The sequence below is a fragment of the Trachurus japonicus genome, chromosome 13 (genome assembly GCF_045865225.1).
Source record: "Trachurus japonicus isolate A0001 chromosome 13, Traja_1.0".
Taxonomy (NCBI): Eukaryota; Metazoa; Chordata; class Actinopteri; order Carangiformes; family Carangidae; genus Trachurus; species Trachurus japonicus.
In genome coordinates, this window is record NC_140919.1 from 3,199,888 (window position 1) to 3,220,619 (window position 20,732).

The window sequence follows — 20,732 nt, forward strand, 5'->3', positions numbered from 1 at the left end:
CTCAGTAGTGGAGCTTATTACAAAGCAGAATAAACTACACACAACAGCAGAGACACTCATCCTCCTCTGGATTTTCTTTTTTTTAAACTTTACATTTTTAAAAACTATATTTTTAAATCAGAATCACTGTTTACAGTTTGATGTGAGTGCAGACAAGGGTATGAAAACCACTGCCCCCTGGTGGTGAATATACATGTAAGGCTTTATCTAAAATTAATAAAACCAAAGTCCTTCTAGGCAATACAATATAGAACGTCTCTGATAAAACACAAAACATCATCAATATACAACCGGCTCAAAGGCCACAACAAAGACAGAAGACGAAGCCAAAGACACATTGATTAAACAAAAGGTCCCATAGTGTCAGTGGAGTGACAGTGTAACTGTTGGAGACAGTATTTCATGGAGTTAATGAAGTGTTTAAAAAGATTAATGAATAGACATATAAATTCATGATAATAAGAGAGTTAAAAAGAGCTTACGTTTATAAATAAGTTGATGAAAATGATTTCAGTTGTGATATTTAAAAACCTTCATGTGAGGACATTTTATTTTGAAAGTGTGTGGTCACATGACCCCCTGGTCTGTTGTGAGGGTGAACTGTGGGATTGTGGGTCAGAAGTAGAAAGCGGGACCACAGAGAATGGAGGCAGGAAGTCATCACACTGGACATTCAGAGATAAATACACTGCGTTTCATATGTATTTAATTTTGTGGTTGTGTACAAAATGCTTTGAGCATACAGTGGACACTTCATGTGTTTGTTTACGTTGAGTTAGCATTTAGCTACAATGGACTCATATGGACTCTCTGCTTCTATTTGTAGTTTTCACAGTGTTCTATGATTTTACCAACGTCGGTGGAGAAGGAGAATAAAAGAATGAAAATCAAGACATCAGTATGAAGCGTGGCCTTTTGTTGAACCGGTGTAGCTACAGACAGAGTTTAATATAAAATAGTAGAAATGGGTGAAAAGCCTCTGATGAATATTCTGATATATAATATAATATATCTGACTGACTTTAGTCTGAACTGAATCAGCTCAGTCGTCCTCACATTCAGAAACACCAAACACTGAGACTGATGCTTTTATTGTGAAAAGACAGGAACATCAGACTCTTACCAAAGTAAAAATTACGTAACATGGTTTTATCCTGTAATTAGTTTAGAAGAATCATTGAGAAGAGTTTAAAAAATCAACAGATTTAATCCATGAATGTGAAAACGTGAGTGAGAGACAGAGACAGAGACAGACATGTAGAGACTGAACTGTCTGTTCAACAGTGAGAAGGTTTCTGTGACAGGAGGAGACTCTGATTCACTCAACACAGACTCACTGAGGAACCAAACCTGGGCAAGAGGAGTCCTAACCCAAACCCAAACCCAAACCCAGGATACAGAGGTTGAGTGAAGGTGGTGTTGAAGGTGTAGAGGTGGATCAGTGAGTCAGAGGAGACTCTGTAGAAGGACAGAGAGCCAGCAGGACAGTCCACATACACTGCTACTCTTCGTCCTCTGTCAGAGACAGAGAAGAGGGAGGAGATGGAGGAGGAGATGGAGGGGGGGGTGATAGATGTCACTCTGTTATTGTGACAGACGCTGTAACCACCATCAGAGCATCTCAGACTCCAGGACTGATCGTTCCGTCCAAACCAACAGTCATCACTGTTTCCTTTCCTGCTGATTCCTCTGTAACTCACTGATATATCAACGTCTCCTCTCCACTCGACCTCCCAGTAGCAGCGACCAGTCAGACCAGTTGAACACAGCAGCTGAGACCACTGGTCAAATCTGTCTGGATGATCAGGATATGACTGCTTCTTCTCCACACGTGTCGCCTTCCTGTTGTTGTCAGACAGTTTGATGTATCTGTTCACTGTGTCTGTGTCGATTGTGAGTGGACAGGAATCTGATGGAGAGAACAAGACACAGCTGCAGTTATTGATCATGTGATCAGTTATTGACAGTTTGATGAAGACTCATGAGGTCAGTGATGTGTGAAGATGGTTGAATGTGCTGCTTTGTTTCCATGAATCAAAGTAAAAACACACTTACACTTCCTCAGATCTGGTGTCAACCATGGGACTCCAGCAGGCTCCACCCTGAAAGGAGGAGGGGGGTCAGAGCAGCACCTTCTCTGTCAGCATGCACACATGGACATTACATGGCTCTCACACACACACTGTTTTATCACTGTGTTCACATGGAGGCTGGTATGTATGGATGAACATTAAGTGCAGCTGTGAACAGTGGATGGTTTCAGTGTTTGATGAGGAAGGAAACACACTCAACACGTTTGTTAGAGCTCAGTGAAACACACAGTGAGTTTAGTGAGAAACACTGAGTGTCAACACAACTTGTGTTTGTTTGAAGAAAACTCCCCAGGAAGCTGAAGAATGAGACTGTGAGCAGGTTTCCACAGGAGCCACAGCAGCAGTGAGTGGATGAAGGAGCTCTAATAGAAACCATCTGATCACAGTGACAGGACGGATCAGGATCTCATGATCAATGACTCTGTTCTTCTCTGCTCTTCACACAGATCAGCTGCAACACACTGACTCACTGTGATCAGTCACATCATGTGGAATAGAGCAGCCGTCCTCAGGACCAGTCCTGAGCTCCATCAAACCTGTCCACACATTTTTACTGGACTTGAAGTCAGAGTCCAGAGGAAGCAGAGAAACTGTAGAGCAGAGAGAACCAGGCTCAGCTCAGAGCACATGGACTCAGACAGGAAGTGAAGCTCCAGCTGCTGGAGACTTTCATTAAGGAGCCACTTTGTGGCTTCACCTGATCTGGAGTCAGACGTGTTGGAGCAGCACACGCACAGTCAACAGCTGTTTGATCACACACACATTCAGCCACAAACACTGATTATTACACTGTTCACTACACTCACTTTCTTCTGATTGACAGCTCCAGGCCTCTGGACAGTGAGGGCATCTGGATGTCACACTGTGATTGACTGTCTCCTCAACACAACAACACATCTCATCAGGACAAGATCAGGATCTCAGAGAGACTGAGCTGATTATTGATCATCAATATCTGACCAGACAGAGACCTGATGGTGCCGCCTGGTCTCTGGCCTTGTCCACACGAGCCCGGGTATTTTTGAAACCGTGAACATATGTTCCCGGTTGTATGTCCTGTCCACATGCAACCGTGCTTTTGGAACCCTGAAACCGTGGTTTTTTGAAACCAGAGTCCAGGGTGGGGTTTTGGGCCGGGGTTGGTTTCACCGGGTGCGTGTGAACACTGCAACCGTGATTGTTTTTCTCGTTTACGTCATAGCTGCACACGTGCTGATGTAAACACTGCCAGCCCGTAGAGGTTGTTTGCAGCGGTTTGCAGGTGAGCTCGCAAAAATGGAGGTGACAAAGTGTATTCTTATCACTTTTTTTTTGTATAGTTTTTCGATGAGAAAAATATAACGAAACGGTCGTCAGGGCGATACTCTTGTCAGCTCCAAACTCACCCTCAATCACAGACCACAGCTGGTTTTCCACACAGCATCATTTACAGTAACAAGTGACGCTACAGATCAGCTGGGCCGCTGCCGGTGTGTTTTTAAAATTACAGAACTACTACAGTAGCGCCGCAGTTTCTTATTCCCCACCTTGTTTGATTGAGCGTTTTTCGGGATGATTTTCATGAATGAACAGGCAATAGCCTATGTCACTGTCAGACCGGGTACGACGGGAGGGGGGGTCGCACTGCTGTCATGCAGTGATATAAAGAGCCTATGTGGAGATGAGGAACGAGCCAAAAGCCGAACATTTATTCGTGACGTCCGCGGTCGATATAAAGTGGATAGGTTTCATTCATCCATGTTTTGACAGACAACACAACAGCCAGTGATAATGAGTTGCGCCGCACCGACAGTCATGTGGCTCAGCAGCCAGGTGACGCACATAGCACAACAACAACACACAGCACAAAAGTCAAGACACAGCGCAGCAACATGTGCAGGCTGCTGCAGCAGTGCACGTCAAAGGGACACCGCCGAAAATAAATAATAAATAGCTAAGGGTCCGTGTACGTTTCGTTAGTTTGATTTTTCCTTTAAACCAAACTGTCAGAAAACGAAAGTAAGCTGGTAATTTAGTTTTCCGTTTTAAACCAAAAACTAAAAAACCACAATTCAGGCTGGTTTGTAGGTTTTTTAGTTTTTGGTTTTAAAACGAAAAAACGAGGAAACCAAAATCAAATTACGGTCAAATTTTGATTGTCTTTTCGTTTTTGATCTTAAACAACACATTCACGCCGATTATAGACCGGAAATGTCTGAACTTCAAAATAAAAGCCCAGTGAATTGCGTTATAGCCACAGACTGTAGATGAATGGCCTATACAATCTTTTTTTTTCTTTGTAAATGTTGTGTTTTGAGCATGTGGATACATTTTCACAGCTGTGTTTACTTTTACACATAGCGACAAGCTGATCGTTAATTAGTTCATCTTCCTCACGTGCTGACCTCAGTCTGTCCGTTGCGCACGCTGCAGCGCTTCGCTCCCAGGTCAATCAGAGCATTTTCACAGTGTGATGAGGTCAGCTTCACTCCACTCAGTCTTCACAGACAGTCCACAAAGAGTTTCTGAACATTTCCTCCTCAGTTTGTCCCAGGCGGCGGCAGATAGTTTTTAATTTAATTAATTAATAACGCCATGAGACCCGGCTATTAATTGAATACCAGCTGAATGATTGTTTTGTTATTTGAGGAATATAGCTATATTACGATCTGCTGCAGTAACGTTCGCCACCTTATGGAATAATGCTGCATGGGGCTGGGTCATAGACCAGCCCTTCTCAGAGACTCAACCCGACCCTGAGATCTCCAACCCCGGGCATATTTTGGCAGGTGGCAGCGGCCCCTTTATGGTTCTTACTCTTTTCAGTCACATGAGATCCAGTCCCAGACCTCGGCTACAGTCCGGGATTTCATCAGGCTCCCTTCCCGGCACAGGGCACTCTAATTGGCAGCTTAGATGAGGGGAATCGCCGTGCGTAATGGTCGCGCGTAATGACAGCTCCTCGCCGGTGAAACACGATACTTTGCGCTACTTCTTGCATGTTTGTCTCATGACATGGTGGAGCCGTCACAGAAGTCCGCTGTGAAAATGATCTGACTGAATAGAAGCGAAGCGAAGCGCTACAGCGTGCGCAATGGAGACAGAGACCCAGCGCAGCAAGGAGAACAGTAGAAGATGAGTTAACGATCAGCTTGTCGCTATGTGTAAAAATAAACACAGCTGTGAAAATGTATCCACGTGCTCAAAACACAACATTAACAAAGAAAAAAAAAAGATTGTATAGGCCAGGGGTTTTCAAAGTGTGAGGCGCGCCTCCCTTGGGGGGCGCCAGAGAGTTTGAGGGGAGGCGCGACATGAGAAAAAGAAAAACTGTAAACATTCAAACAAAAGATGAGTTACATGTCACTTGCACATAGGGCTAAATGATTAATGTTTTTGCAGTAGTCTATAATTTGCAATTATACTGCGATATGATAAAACACGATCTTGTTGTAACACACAGGCTGCGATTATGCTTGACTGATGTGTCAGGGAGCAACACACAGTCTCACTCCCGACGCGTCATAAACTGACGCTTGGTCAGGGCCCTTTCGCGTTGTGCACTGATGCCCAAAGTGCCCCTCAGCGCCGTATTTCTTTATTCCAACGCAGGGGGATCTCAATTGATTCCAATGCAATCCCCTCCGCGGCGATATGTGACGCTCAGAGCAAGTGATCTGTGTTGCAGGGAGAGCAGAGCTCAGCTGGCCTCGGCTGAATGTAGCACTAGTAGCCTATAGAAAAAGAAGAGCGTCAGGTGCTGCACAGCGTCAGGTATAACTTCATATGAACGCAGCTCAGAGCGACCCGGTGCCTCACAGTGACCAAGCTCAGATAAATACATTGGATCAGCTGTAGCACCGCGTGTCCTCCCGCATAAAGCCGCAATATACCGCTCCTAAAAAAAAAGATGCACGTCGCGGCGGAGCTGACCAGCTGACCAGCTGACATGTGGTCAAGACGTAGTGGAGACCTGTCACAGTGTCACCTGTGCATTGATATAAACTTCAACCTCAGACTGTCTGCTTCCCAGATGATCACACAGGGAGAGCATGTAGCTGCTTAGTGATGAGTGTGTTACAGAGTTCTATATCAATGTTTAGGTTTATTAGTCAATGCTTTATGTTAATTCATGATAATTAATACATGCGTTTAATGAATCAAATATTGTTTTGGTCATAGTAACTGATAATAAATAGGCTATGTTTAATTCTCTCTCTCTTTTTTTTGGGGGGGGCGCAGAGCTGTTTATTTTTCATTAAGGGGGGCTCACTCTCTCACATTTTGAAAACCCCTGGTATAGGCCATTCATCTACAGTCTGTGGCTATAACACAAGTCACTGTGCTTTTATTTTGAAGTTCAGACATTTCCGGTCTATCATCGGCGTTAATGTGTTGTTTAAGATCAAAAACGAAAAGACAATCAAAATTTGACCGTAATTTGATTTTGGTTTCCTCGTTTTTTCGTTTTAAAACCAAAAACCAAAAAACGAAAAAAAAAGCCTGAATTTTGTTTTTATGTTTTTTGGTTTGAAACGGAAAACCAAATTACCAGCTTACTTTCGTTTTCTGACAGTTCGGTTTAAAGGAAAAATCAAACTAACGAAACGTACACGGACCGCTAAGGCTGCACGTAGTTTTGAAATTGTTTTTGCAAATGTTTTCATCCATAAAATGACCAAAAATGAACACTATAAGCGGATTTCTTGATAACGAATTATTTAAACAGCATTTGTATAGAAATGATTCCGTCCCAAGCCTTTTGATCCATAGGCGGTTTCCACTGTATTTTGATTGGTTAAAACAGCCTTCCACACGTGCATTGCGTCACTTGGTAGCGGATTAGGCTTGGACGATGGGTAAAAAAATTCCAATCGGCCACCGAACCCCTTTAAATCGGCGGTTGACGATATATTTGGCCGTTATGACACGTGTGCAGAGCGCAGGTGATAGATAAATAATTTCAACAGAATTGCTGTGAATCTGTGAACGCGCGCGTATAAAGGGCGGATTCAAGGCAGCAGATCAGTCACAACCAGAGCACCGACGCGTCAGAGAGAAGCGAGGTGAGCGCAGCGCAGCGCACACCTTATGTCTCCTGTGAGGAAGAAAGAAAAAAAGAAGCCTGTGGTCCGACTCCGACCTGACCCGAGTTATTAAATGTTTACGTTTAGGCTATTTAAAAGTAATTTAATTGGTGCTGACTTGTAAATGAATGCTGCTCTGGATCCAAAGTATCCAAACAACAGAACCATTTTATTATATTAGACTATATATTTTCCATCTTTGCTGAGCATGTTCTAAATTAAATAAAAGCCTCTCCCATAGACGCGTCTCTATAAGACGGGTCCGCTCGGCGCACATACACACACATACACACACACTCACACACCCTCAAAAAAAAAAAAAAAAAAAAAACTATTGGCAGAAGTCCGGGCCGTGAGAACCGGCAGCCTACCTCTCCTATGGATTTCAGCTTGATAATCCGTTGTTGTGATAGACACATGTGTTTTCATAACGTGGATACAATCACCGCAACTCTGTCCGGAGCTTCGCTACTTTTATTTCAGTATCCTTGGTAACAGTAACCCCCGGTACAAGGATTTCAAAATAAGGGACTCGTTGGAAATCAGTGTGAATAACATACATATTACATAGCTGCCAGATCCAATTTACGCATGAATTATGCTCCATGTAAATTAGAGTTGAATTCTGTGGAGCCAGACCATTAATTTGGCGAAATAAAATGCAAAAAAAATCGCCCAGACAATCGCCAAAAATTAAATAAACCGTGACGGACTCAGCCGGTGGTCAATTGGCGATACATTCGTCCTATCGCCCAAGCCTATAGCGGATTCCACGGTTGCGTGTGTACGGAGTGTTTTTATTACACCACTCGTGTGGACGCGGAGCAAAACTCCGGTTTCAAAAGTACCGGGGCTCGTGTGGACAAGGCCTCTGTCTCTTATTTCCTCCTTGGTTGGAGACGCTGGGAGACGAATGTCTCTGAGCAGTGGACATGGTTTGATTCTTGTTGCTGTGTTGTTATTAGTGTGTCCACACTCAACAGGTGTCTACAGTCTCTGGGACTGTTCAGGTCAAACACATGCTGCAGCTGAAATGTTTCCTGATACACTCTGAAATAAAGTCTGATCCAAACATCTGGAGAGACTCAGAGCACAGCTGCCAACAGCTGGTTTCATCACTGACATCTCTTCTCCTGAATATGACACAGTGAGTCATGATGAGACACTGAAGTCATCATGAGGAGAAACTGCTGATCCCAGTAGTTCATCACTGTGACTGATGAAAGCTGCACAGCTCATGTTTGAAACACTCTGAGATTTTGGCTTCAGTATAAACTGTGTTGGGACGAGTCAGACTGGGACAAAGGACGTCAGCGGAGTGGGCGGAGCTTCACTGTGGCCTACACCACCTCTGGATATGGTCTGAGTGATTAGATCTGATGTCATCAATGCATTGATCACCTGAGATAGATGTTAATACCAGGGGCCAAATGTATAAAACTCTGTGTATATTTAGGTGTAGAAATCTGTGTACGCACAAAACAGGAAACATGCATACGCAGTCTTCCTGTCAGATGCGTTTTTTTCTCATACATCTTAATCATGCTGAAATTGTGCGCACGGGCACGAGTCCTTTGACCATGCCCACGATTCACCATAGATGGCTTCCGACACACCCCCAGTTGCCTGTTTTGCATACAAAAGGCCGGGATTTAATTTGAGGAGAAATAACGGAAGCAAGAAAGAAACAGTTGAACAAGAAGCGCCATTTCACTGATTGTGAAATAGAAGTCGTGGTTGAAGAAAATTATCAAAGAAAATATATATTATTTGGAAGCTTAAGCTCTGGCATGCCAAATAGAACCAAGGTGAATTTATGGGTGCAGTAAATTCGGTGAGTTCTGAGCCACGGACACTGGAGATTTAAAAAGAAGAAAAAAAGCGGCCAGTGGCATTGTGCCAGATGAATCAGGAGACACAGATTCAGTTTCAGACTCAGTTTAAATCTTATTGCAGTCGGACATGCAATGAATATTAACTAGTTTGTTCGTAGTTACAACATTATTAAGACCCTGGTGCCTCCAGTGCCAGTGCACACAGCCGGACGCACACACGTGTCCTTATTGACTGTCTCCTATTACACAATGAGATTATTATAAACTGTATCGATGGAAGTGAGGGAACTTAAAGTGATACTGCGGGAATCATCATAAGAAATAAACTATTTTTCTATTTCATTCCCTCTTGTTTCATTACACAAACACTGTTCCACGCTTACTGTCGCTGCATCACATCAAGACGTATTTGGACAGCTGCTGCAGCTGGTTGATTATTAACACAGTGTAATGAAAGAAAAAAATATCTAAATGAAACGTCTCTCAAATTCACACATTTATTATCCTTTTTGCCAACTCGCAACATCACACTAATCTGAAACGATGTGAAGACGAGAGGCTACGCATGGTGTGAAGCATGCGTACCAGTACGCACATTCACGCCCGTGGATTTTAATACATGAGGAAAAATACGTGGAAAGTGGCGTATGCACACATTTCATGTGTACGCATGGTTTATACATTTGGCCCCTGGAGTGACCAGGTGTGAATGGGGCCATAGAAAATGTTCCAGCTCCTCCTCCTCTATCAGACAGTGTGTGTGGCTGCAGCAGCCTCTCCATACCTGAGAGAGTCCAGTCTCCAGTCTGGATCCTCCAGTCCAGCAGACAGCAGCTCCACTCCTGAGGCTCCTGGATGGTTGTAGCTCAGGTCCAGCTCTCTCAGATGGGAGGGGTTGGAGCTCAGAGCTGAGGCCAGAGAAGCACAGCCTTCCTCTGTGACCAGACATCCTGACAGACTGAACACACACAACAACACACAGGAACCCTCTGTCAACACCTGCTGCTGTGTTCAAGTGTCATCAGATAAACAGCTGGATGGATCCTCACCTGAGAGTCTCCAGTCTACAGTGTGGACTCTCCAGTCCACCAGACAGCAGCTTCACTCCTGAGTCATGCAGGTCGTTGTTACTCAGGTCCAGGTGTCTCAGACTAGAGGACTGGGAGCTGAGGACTGAGGACAGAGCTTCATAGCTTCTCTCTGAGAGGTTACAGCCACTCAGTCTGAAGAGATGATCATGAGGAATTAAAGGAGAACGGTATTTATTATCTGTCCTGTTGAAAAGACAAAAGTGTTTTTATATAATAATAAATCCAACTCTCTCTACACTTACAGAGCTTTGTTAGAGGCTTTGACCACTGGCAGCAGCCTCAGAAGAGCCTCCTCTGAAGCAGAGTATTTTTTCAGGTCAAACTCGTCCAGATCTTCTTCTGATGACAGTAAGATGAAGACCAGAGCCGACCATTGACCAGGAGACAGTTCATCTGTGGAGAGACGTCCTGATCTCAGGGACTGTTGGATCTCCTCCACTAGAGAACGATCATTCAGTTCATTCAGACAGTGGAACAGGTTGATGCTTCTCTCTGCAGACAGAGTCTCTTCGATCTTCTTCTTGATGTACTGGACTGTTTCCTGATTGGACCGTGAGTCTCTTCCTGTCTTTGTCATCAGCCCTCGTAGGAGATTCTGATTGGTCTCCAGTGAGAGACCCAGGAGGAAGCGGAGGAACAAGTCCAGGTGTCCATTTGGACTCTGTAAGGCCTCGTCCACAGCGCTCTGGTAGAGGTTTGTCTCTGCAGATTTGACTCCTGTTGTTTCAGTCTTCTTGGAGGTTGTTTGTTGTAACATCAGGTTGAGTCCAGAGTTGAAGAAGGTCAGATGGACATGAAGAGCAGCCAGAAATTCCTGAACACTCAGATGGACGAAGCAGAACACCTTGTCCTGGTACAGGCCTCTCTCCTCTTTAAAGATCTGTGTGAACACTCCTGAATACACTGAGGCTGCTCTGATATCGATGCCACACTCTGTCAGGTCTGATTCATAGAATATCAGGTTTCCTTTCTGCAGCTGCTCAAAAGCCAGTTTTCCCAGAGACTCAATCATCTTCCTGCTCTCTGGACTCCAGTGTGGATCTGTCTCAGCTCCTCCATCATACTTGACCTTCTTCAGTTTTAGATAAATCACCAGGAAGTGGATGTACATCTCAGTCAGAGTCTTGGGCAGCTCTCCTCCCTCTCTGGTCTTCAACAGCTCCTCCAGAACTGTAGCAGTGATCCAGCAGAAGACTGGGATGTGGCACATGATGTGGAGGCTTCGTGAGGTCTTGATGTGGGAGATTATCTTTCTGGCCTGCTGCTGATCTCTGAACCTCTTCCTGAAGTACTCCTCCTTCTGCGGGTCATTGAACCCTCTGACCTCTGTCACAATGTCAACACATTGAGGAGGGATCTGATTGGCTGCTGCAGGTCGTGTGGTTATCCAGAGGTGAGCAGAGGGAAGCAGTTTCCCCCTGATGAGGTTGGTCAGCAGCACATTGACTGAGGTGGACTCTGTCACATCAGTCAGGATCTCAGTTTTGTGGAAGTCCAGAGGAAGTCGACACTCGTCCAGACCGTCAAAGATGAAGACGACCTGGAACTGATCAAACCTGCTGATTCCTGCTGCTTTGGTTTCAGAGAAGAAGTGATGAACAAGTTCCACCAAGCTCAACTTTTTCTCTTTCAGCACATTCAGCTCTCTGAAGGTGAAGGGAAATGTGAAGTGTATGTCCTGGTTGTCTTTGTCTTCAGCCCAGTCCAGAGTGAACTTCTGTGTTAAGACTGTTTTCCCAATGCCAGCCACTCCCTTTGTCATCACTGTTCTGATTGGTCGGTCTCTTCCAGGTGGGGCTTTAAAGATGTCTTCTTGTCTGATAGTTGTTTCTGGTCTGTCTGGTTTCCTGGACGCTGTTTCAATCTGTCTGACCTCATGTTCATCATTGACCCCTCCAGTCCCTCCCTCTGTGATGTAGAGCTCTGTGTAGATCTGGTTCAGAAGGGTTGGGTTTCCTGCTTTAGAGATCCCCTCAAACACACACTGGAACTTCTTCTTCAGGGCAGATTTGAGTTTACGTCCACAAACTGGAGCAAAATATTCTGAATGAAAACACAAGATATAAGATCAATAAGAAAATATAACATTTTAATTAGGGCTGGGTAGTATACTGGTTCATACTGAATACGAGTGTTTCTTTTTTTTATGACATGAATTTTTCATATACCCCAATACCGGTGAGTGTGTCGCGTACAAAACGTTGGGAACACAGAGCGGCGGAACGTTGCGCCGCAGGACATTGTTTGAGACTGTTTTTCAGTTGTACCAAACAAGCTTCATGCCTGGGTTGAGCGGTGAACAACATGGACGTAGAAAATGTCACCGACACAGAGGAACTTATACCAAAAAGAGGAGCCGTGCCAGTTGTGTGGAAGTACTAAGGCGTTAAAAAATCTGACGCTGATCAAATAACTGTAAATGTTTTTTTTTTACTTAATTAATTATCCTAAAAAAAAAACGAGTCTCCCCATTACCAGATGGTTTACGTAACGCAACCTGGCATTTGCCACACGGCATCGCCTGTCAATCAAACAACAGAGTCGCGGTTGACGTGTAGCGACAGCGCTGCTGAAACACGGAGGGATAAGTGATAAAAAGGCGAAACCAGAGCCGGTTAAATCCAAGGGGGCAGCAGGGGCGGAGGTATGAGTGGGCCTGGATGGGCCCAGATTGACCGATTGCCCACCCACTGAGATTCATGAAGAAAAAAAAAAAAAATTTTGAAAATTGATTGTCTGGTACGATCTGGTCTATCCAGCTTGACAACAGCGCTCACGGCTCGCGTGAAAAATACAGACGCCGAACTGAAGGATCAGAAACTGCCTCCGCTCCAGCACGCTGCATCTATATAAACAGCAGTTAAAGACAATGGGCTCTATTTTCCTGGCGCAACTCAGGGGGGCGCAGCAAGGCGAAGCCTGGCGTGGCCGGCGCAGTGGTAATTTCCTCCAGTGCAACAACGTGCGCAGCGGATTTGGTAAATTGGTAAACTGCGGTGCGCCGAGATGGGTGTGGCCACGCAGCAGGGGGAGGTGTCGACAGATTCAGCTCACATCCTTAAGGTCAAGACAAAGCTGATCAGACACATGATCATCTTTCTATAAGCACTGATATGGAGGAGCTGTAACCACATTAGCATATTGCGTGGCAGAATACCGGGGGGTGTGGCCATTCTGTGGCATAAGAAATATGACCCACTGATCTCTGTGATTCGGCTTGAGGTTGATTGGGCCATTGCAGTTAAAGTTGCACATGAGAGGAACACCTTTATTATTTTAAATGTTTATACTCCCTATAAATCTTACCAGAATTAAAGTGAATATCTTAACAGACTAGCTTTCATTAGCTGTTTTATTAAAGACAGTGAATGTACATGTGTATTTGTCATGGGTGATATGAATGCCGATGTGTCTGATGATAAGTCCCTATTCGGGCAGCATTTGACTGAGTTTTGTCATGACTGTAAAATGTTACTACCAACAGACAGCTATACATATATTAGTGAAGCCTGGCATACAACATCTTGGCTGGATCACTGTATATGCACAGCTGACGCGCAAAACTGCTTAGTGGAAGCTGAGATTTTGTACAAGCTAACTGTAGCAGACCATATCCCAGTCTCCATAACACTAGATCTGGAGAGTTTACCAGAGCTGACCAGCTCTGATAAGCAGGACCGTGGAAAAATAGACTGGGCAAAGCTCTCAGAATATGATCTTTGGAAATACAACTGTCAAACTGACATAAGTCTCAGTAATATTGATGTTCCTTGTGGAGCTATAATATGCAATGATATAAATTGTAAGAATGTGGAGCATCACAGTAATATTCTTAAAATGTATGAGAGAATGGTGACCAGTCTAATTAATGTCAGTAAATTATTTGTTCAAGAGAAAAGAAAGCATAAAACCATGCCAGGATGGAGAGACCATGTGTCTGAGTTATATGCAGAGGCTAAAGAAGCTTTCCATAGTTGGGTACTAGCTGGAAAAGTCAGACATGGGCCTGAGTTTGAACACAGGAAAAAAACTAATGCTAAATTTAAATATGCCATACGTTATATTAAAAAGAATGAACAGATGATGAGAACTAAATCTAAGAGCTAAATCCATGGCAAGGAAACTTCAACAGAATGATGTCAATGCTTTCTGGAAGGAGGTTAAAGTCATAAACAACAGTAAAATACCCCTATCTTCCAATATTGATGGTGTGTCTGGTGATGAAAATATTGCTGACTGAGTTATGGGGAAAACATTATAGTAAGCTTTTTAATTGTGTTGAGAGCGCTGAGTTTAATGTTGGTAATGTTGTTGACAATCATGGTATGGGGATTAAACCAGATTTAGTGTACACAGCTATTGAGAAACTGTCAGTAAACAAATCATGTGGTCCTGATTTGATAACAACTGAACACCTTAGGTATGCGAGCTACAGACTATGCATCCTACTTGCTATTTGTTTCTCTGGACTGTTGGCACATGGCATATTGCCTGATACAGTGTTATCTGTACTATTAGTGCCAGTCATTAAAGATAAAACATGTAAAGCATCAAGTTTAGATAATTATAGACCTATTGCTCTGGCAAGTACCCTTTCTAAAGTACTAGAGCGGATTTTATTAAGCAGACTCCAAGAATATGTAACAACGACTGAAAATCAATTTGGTTTTAAAAGTGAGCATGGCACAGATCTGTGTGTGTATGCACTAAAATAAGTAGTGTCTAAATACAAGAGGCACAATACAACAGTGTTTATGTGTTTTTTAGATGCAACTAAAGCTTTTGACCGTATCAACCACGGCAAGCTATTCACTGTGCTACAAGAGCGAGGGGTCCCCCCCTATCTGATACGTATTTTGTACTGGTACACTAAACAAACCATGAAGGTCAGATGGGGCAAGGCGGTGTCACCCAGCTTTCCTGTCACCAATGGAGTTAGACAGGGGGGGATATTGTCACCGGTCCTTTTTAATCTGTATATGGATGGTCTGTCACAGAGATTACAAAAATGCAAGGCTGGATGTATGGTGTGGAATTGGCTCATCAATCATTTGATGTATGCGGACGACGAGTCGTTCTGTCACCCTATAGTGCTGGTTTACAGAAACTATTGAGAGTGTGTGCTGAATATGGTGTGCAATACGATATCAAATTTAATCCCAAAAAGAGTGTGGTTATGACAGCTAGAACTAAGGAGGACCAAAAGAGAAAGTTTCCCTCTTTTTGTCTGTCTGAGCAATCACTCAATGTTGTCACCAAGGTTAAATACCTGGGACATATTATTCGAGATGATCTCTGTGATGATGATGATGATGTGCAACGGCAATGCTGTAAACTGTATGCGCAAGCAAACATGATCGCTCGTAAATTTCACATGTGCTCAAAGGTTAAAATTGCTCTCTTTAGAGCCTACTGTACACCACTATATACAGCACACCTCTGGTGCAGTTATAGTAAAGGTAAGATGAACAAGATCAAGGTTGCGTATAATGACGCCCTTCGTATCTTGCTGAAGTATCCACGGTGGGAAAGTGCAAGCCATTTGTTTGTGTCCAGTAATGTCCCCACATTCAATGCTTTGTTAAGAAACTTTATTTATAAATTTATCTGCAGACTGTATCGATCAAAAAATGGAATTATAATGTCTCTGACTGACCCAACTCAGAGTGACACGAAATACACTTCCATGTTTTGGAAATACTGGTCTAAACAACTGTACTATTTTTAGTTTGTGTGTGGACAGACTGTGTGCTGTCTATATTGTTTGTCTATGTTTCCTTGTTTGTGTCAATTGTTGGACTTGGAGTCTGTGAAATAAAGCTATATATAATGAAGGGTTCTGTATTTTGACTGCAACAGCGATGCATTCTGATTCCTTCACCTCATGAGTGCCACTGCCTCCTCTTTTGTGGGACCATTCAAACCTGTGTTAATACTATTCTGGATACTAATGTTCTTCTACAATATTCACTCCTTGTGACAGTAAAATAGGTCATTCTAAGCCAATTTACTGCAGTAATTATTCTCTAAATGATCAGAAAATGGGATTAACACACAGTCATGCATGAAAAAAAAAACCCCGTCAAATACCGTGAAACCGATATAATTATGAAAAATACCATGATATCAATTTTTGGTCATACCGCACAGCTCTAAATTTAATTTCTCTAAATAACAACTATATGAACATGTTTCCCTCCATGTGTTGATGTCAGTGAACGTCTCATTTGTCCATCATGTTGAATCTTTAGAGAAATCCTCTTACTGCTCTTCAGACACTCAGCCAGCTCCTCCTGCTTCATCCTCCTCAGGAAGTTCACTGTGATCTTCACTAATGCCTCTCTGCTGCTCCTCCTCTGCTCTTCATCCTCACCATCCAACACCTCCTCATCCTCCCTCTGACTCCCTGAGCATTCTGGGTAATCTGGACTCAGAGTCTTGTGGATCTTCTTCAGCTCGTTCTTGACAAAAGTGACCATGTTCTCCTCCAGCAGCTGGAACAGAAACTCTATGAGTGACAGCATCAAACTAAAACCATGGAGCCAAACATCAGATCCATGTTGGACAGACTGACAATCCACTGGTGTCAAAGTGCAGCATGGAGATGATGGTGAACACAACAGATGTAACAGCAGCTGTTGGACATGTCCTCACCATAAATATGGAGTCCAGGTGTGTTTGATGCTGCTGGGCAGACTGACCACTGGGAACCTCTGAGCTCTCCTGGTCCACTCTGTGGAGGAATCAGTGTCAAGTCAACATCAGGACAGAGAGATAATACAAGATGGACTTTATATGTCCCCAGAGGACGTTCACAACAGACAGAGACACTTTGGTTTCAGACCTGGTTCAACAACACGTTGTACAAACTGGTTCTTTTCTACAATAACCTGAGTCTGACTGTCAGTTACAGCTTACATCTGATCATCTGATCCACGTCCTCCTTTAAAGTCAATGTCCCAATACTTTGACCGGTTGCTCTTCAAAGACAGGCAGCTGGGTTCAGGAGAGTCTGGTCTCTGCTGCTGGATCCTGAAACAACAACACAACTGATAATTCTGCATGTTGGAGAAAATAATATCTGTGTTAATTGTCTCAGGCTTTCAAAAAAAAGAGAAAAGAACACAGAATTACTTTTTTTCTTAATTTTTAAACAATGTTGTCCCTCTGAGGCCACATTCTTATTCTATGGTTTTCATGGTTTTTCCTTATAAACCTATCATTTTTAGGATTTTATTCAAGTAATGGACATCTCTAGATTTTGTTTCCTTTGTCATGTAGATAAAAGCTTTAAACCATGGTGATGAAGGCTTTTTCACCACAGAAAATGTCACTTATCAGTTTGTTTTGTCCTGTAGGTGAGTTGAAGTTTCTATCTTTACCTGAGTTTTGCTCGTTCTCTCTCTCAGTATTTATGGATGTTTGTTGGTCTGCTCCTGTAAGAAGCAGCTGCTGAGATTCTGCTTCAGCTCCTGTAACTGATCTGATCCTCTGTCTCTGCTCTCTGTGTCTGACATCACTCTGAACTCACTAGAAATCACTGATCGGCCCCTCGTCCTGCACACCTCAAAGCTGCCACCAGGAGGCGACTTGATGCAGCAACATCACCATGTTCCTTCTACCAGGTGGAAACAAGACCATGAACATTTACTGCAGATGAAAAGATCATTTTAACTCAGTGGTTACTTCCTGTTTTAAGTAGATGGTGGTGACATATTTCCTGTTGCTACTGCGCTGCACTGTGAGTATCACTGAATATTAACATGTGGATGTTCAGACAGGGACTCTTTACTCTGGACAATGTGTGTCTGAGTTATAACTCAGATTTGATGGAGAATCATTGAGATTTGACTCCACAGGAAGAACGTTAAACAGAATCTCAAAAGTTAGTTTTGTCTCTTACATCTGATCAGCTGATCCACATCCTCCTTTAAAGTCAATGTCCCACTCCTTTGAGTCATCGCTCTTTAGAGACAGACAGCTGGGTTCAGGAGAGTCTGGTCTCTGCTGCTGGATCCTGAAACAACAACACAACTGATGAATGTGCATGTTGCAGAATTTTTTTTAAATAAACACAACAACTGACTTTTAACTCTTTCGCGACCATTGACAAGTCAAAGCAGATATCAGTGGCACGGCCGTTTCGGCTAATGCTGTGTTCAAGGCAGGCTTTTGAAACCGTAAGTTACAGCTTCAAGTCACAACTACGACTTGGTAGCGTTCCAGGTAACCCGTAGCTCGTGTTTTTACCGTCCTGTTGTCTGTGAAAGTTCCCTATAACGGCCACTCGTAACTTCCGACCCGTGAACTCGTACCAGATCGAACTGGTATGACTTCACAGGAAGGAAAAACACAAAGTACGAGTTTCCTTGAACGCACCATGAGTTAGCAGCCCCCGCCCTTGTCAGGTATCAATTGGTCCTCGTGCTACGTCACCACATTCACGCGCATCCCTTGGCTGCACACACAGCCCTTCATGCCGTTCTCTCCCCTCATTGGATAACACTTGTATCCCGCAAGGAAAATTTTCTCCTCGGGTTACAGCAGAGCAGAGTGACGGAGAGACTCGTGTTTAGGCTGAAATACTTCATGTAAGTGATTGCTGACGGAAAATAGGACTATTTAGGACTTATATTAACAAAAACATTCCACTGATATCTGCTTTAACTCATCAAAACCGCTTTTTTTTTTACAGATTACGATAATAGACACTCTGAGGTACCCTGTGTGTGAATATGGTAGTCCTCTGATATGTAAAAACTGTTTTAAACTGCAATCAAAACATAATGTTTTTTATAAACTGTGTGATCTTGGTTTTGTTTGAGTAATCGGTCTCCTTGAATGCTGCTCTGGGGACAGCGTGCAGCGCTGTGCGGCTGTCGGCTACAGTGTTGCGACTTTCTCGCTAAATCTGGCGACTTTCCAAACCCTCTTGGCGACTTTTTTTTTTTTTACAAAAGCGACTGGCGACAAGTCTGGCGACTTTTTCTGGTGCTGTTACAAACGTTTCTAGAAAAGTCTTTCTGATTGTTTTAAACTCTGACCTTTGACCTGTGGTCTGGCTCTGACGTCCCCCACACAGAGTGGTTTTAGAGGGAGGGGCTCCCTCCTCTCTGTCCTCACACTGATCCATGCTGCTGAGCTCACATCCACATCAGCTCACACACACTTTGTAGCTTCACCTGCAGAGGAAACACACATCATTCATCTGCACAGCAGCTCACATGTCCATCATGTCTCCAGCTGCTCCTCCACTGATTGGCTCTTCTTCTCTGCTTCATATCAGTGTCAGTTGAATGCAGTCACACAGCAGTGAGGAAGAGGAAGCTGCCATCAGCTGCTGTACTTCTACTATCAGTCCACTAGATGGCGTCATGAAGCTGCAGCCCAGCAACATGATCCATGGACCACTGTTTCCATCCACTGACACACACAAGGACTGAGATCCACTGAGTTGATGTGACACAGTCTCTGTGTGGACAGCGTCCCTGTAGAAAACCACTGGATCAAACAAGCTACAGCTGATTATTACACACACAACAACTGGGCGTCAACTTATTTCACCTCACAGCTCCACTATCACAAAATTGAGTCATTTCACTCATCAAATCAAATAGAGAAAACAGGGAAAGCTTCAGTTTTTGAGGCTGAAAACTGAAACCCACAGTGTTTTCTATGTCTAACCACAGTCATGAATGGTGAGGACACAGAGACAGTGTCCAGCTGCTCCTCTTCTCATTCATTCTAATGAGTCAGTGAGCTGATGGAACCTACAGAGTCACAGGACAAACATGCTGTGGTTTCATCTTTAATCGTGTGTTTCTGAGCCCATCAGGTGTTTTTAATCTACAACCTGCAGCTGGAAAGTGACCAGTAGCTTCACCTGTCAGGTACATGAGCTGCAGTACAAGCAGGAAGTAGCACAACAAGGAAATACTCAAGGAGAGTACAAGTACCTCACAACTGTACTGCACCAAATGTACTGCAACAAATGTTACTGTGAAAAACCTGATGCTGAACATTGATCAACACTGGAAAATCAATCATCAATACAGTTCAGTTGAGTATTGATGATCAGACTAATGTTCATCAATAGACTGTAGTAGCTGTTGAAGCAGCAGCCTGTGACTCATTTGATGCGGTGTTCACTGTCTTTCTGAACATCATCTAGAGCCTTAAAAACCCTGTGAGCCCCTCAGCCCGCCACACTGAGTCCACATCAGTCCTGTAGTGTAAATCTAATGACAGACCACTCACCACAGACAAAGTCACAGCTGTTCTCCAGCGGCTGTCCAGACGAGCTCAGGCCGCGTTTAGTGGCTCAGACAGCGGGAGAGCAGCGGCTCATCTCCGCCTCCTCCACAGGCTGATTCAGGCGGTAAAGCTGCCTCCAGTCATCAGGAAGTGGAGCTGCACACAAAGAACCACTCTGTTCACGTTACCTTCACAGGAGAAAATAAACTGCGACGCAACTGTTGGTGTTAAACCTGTGACTCACCTGTTGGATGTGTTTCTGTTATCTTACCTGGAATAATTAACCTGCTCCGCTGCACTTTGCTCCATGAAATAAAATCCAAAGTGAATAAACTGCAGAATCTACATCAAAACAAATGGAGCACCAGAGCAAGTTAAAATCATGCTGATCAG

General features: G+C 43.7%; 1 protein-coding gene and 1 pseudogene across 2 annotated transcripts in view; both read right to left on the reverse strand.

Moving 5' to 3' along the window:
* Nucleotides 1-20,497, reverse strand: part of LOC146975263 (protein NLRC3-like) — a 51,706-nt pseudogene extending 31,209 nt beyond the window's left edge. The window contains exon 1 of the transcript XR_015037409.1: nt 20,343-20,497. The product of XR_015037409.1 is annotated as a protein NLRC3-like (transcript). The remainder of the gene's footprint in view (nt 1-20,342) is intronic.
* LOC146975264 (NLR family CARD domain-containing protein 3-like) lies at nt 1,308-20,518 on the reverse strand. Its single transcript, XM_085794732.1, has 10 exons — nt 20,343-20,518; nt 19,130-19,267; nt 17,989-18,102; nt 16,740-16,818; nt 16,351-16,579; nt 10,328-12,128; nt 10,044-10,217; nt 9,779-9,952; nt 2,056-2,102; nt 1,308-1,909 (listed from the first exon to the last, which is right to left on the reverse strand). Exons 2-10 carry the CDS (start codon nt 19,216-19,218, stop codon nt 1,323-1,325), a joined length of 3,294 nt encoding a protein of 1,097 aa, XP_085650858.1. The 5' UTR covers nt 19,219-19,267; nt 20,343-20,518; the 3' UTR covers nt 1,308-1,322.
* Between the last annotated feature and the right edge of the window lie 214 nt (nt 20,519-20,732).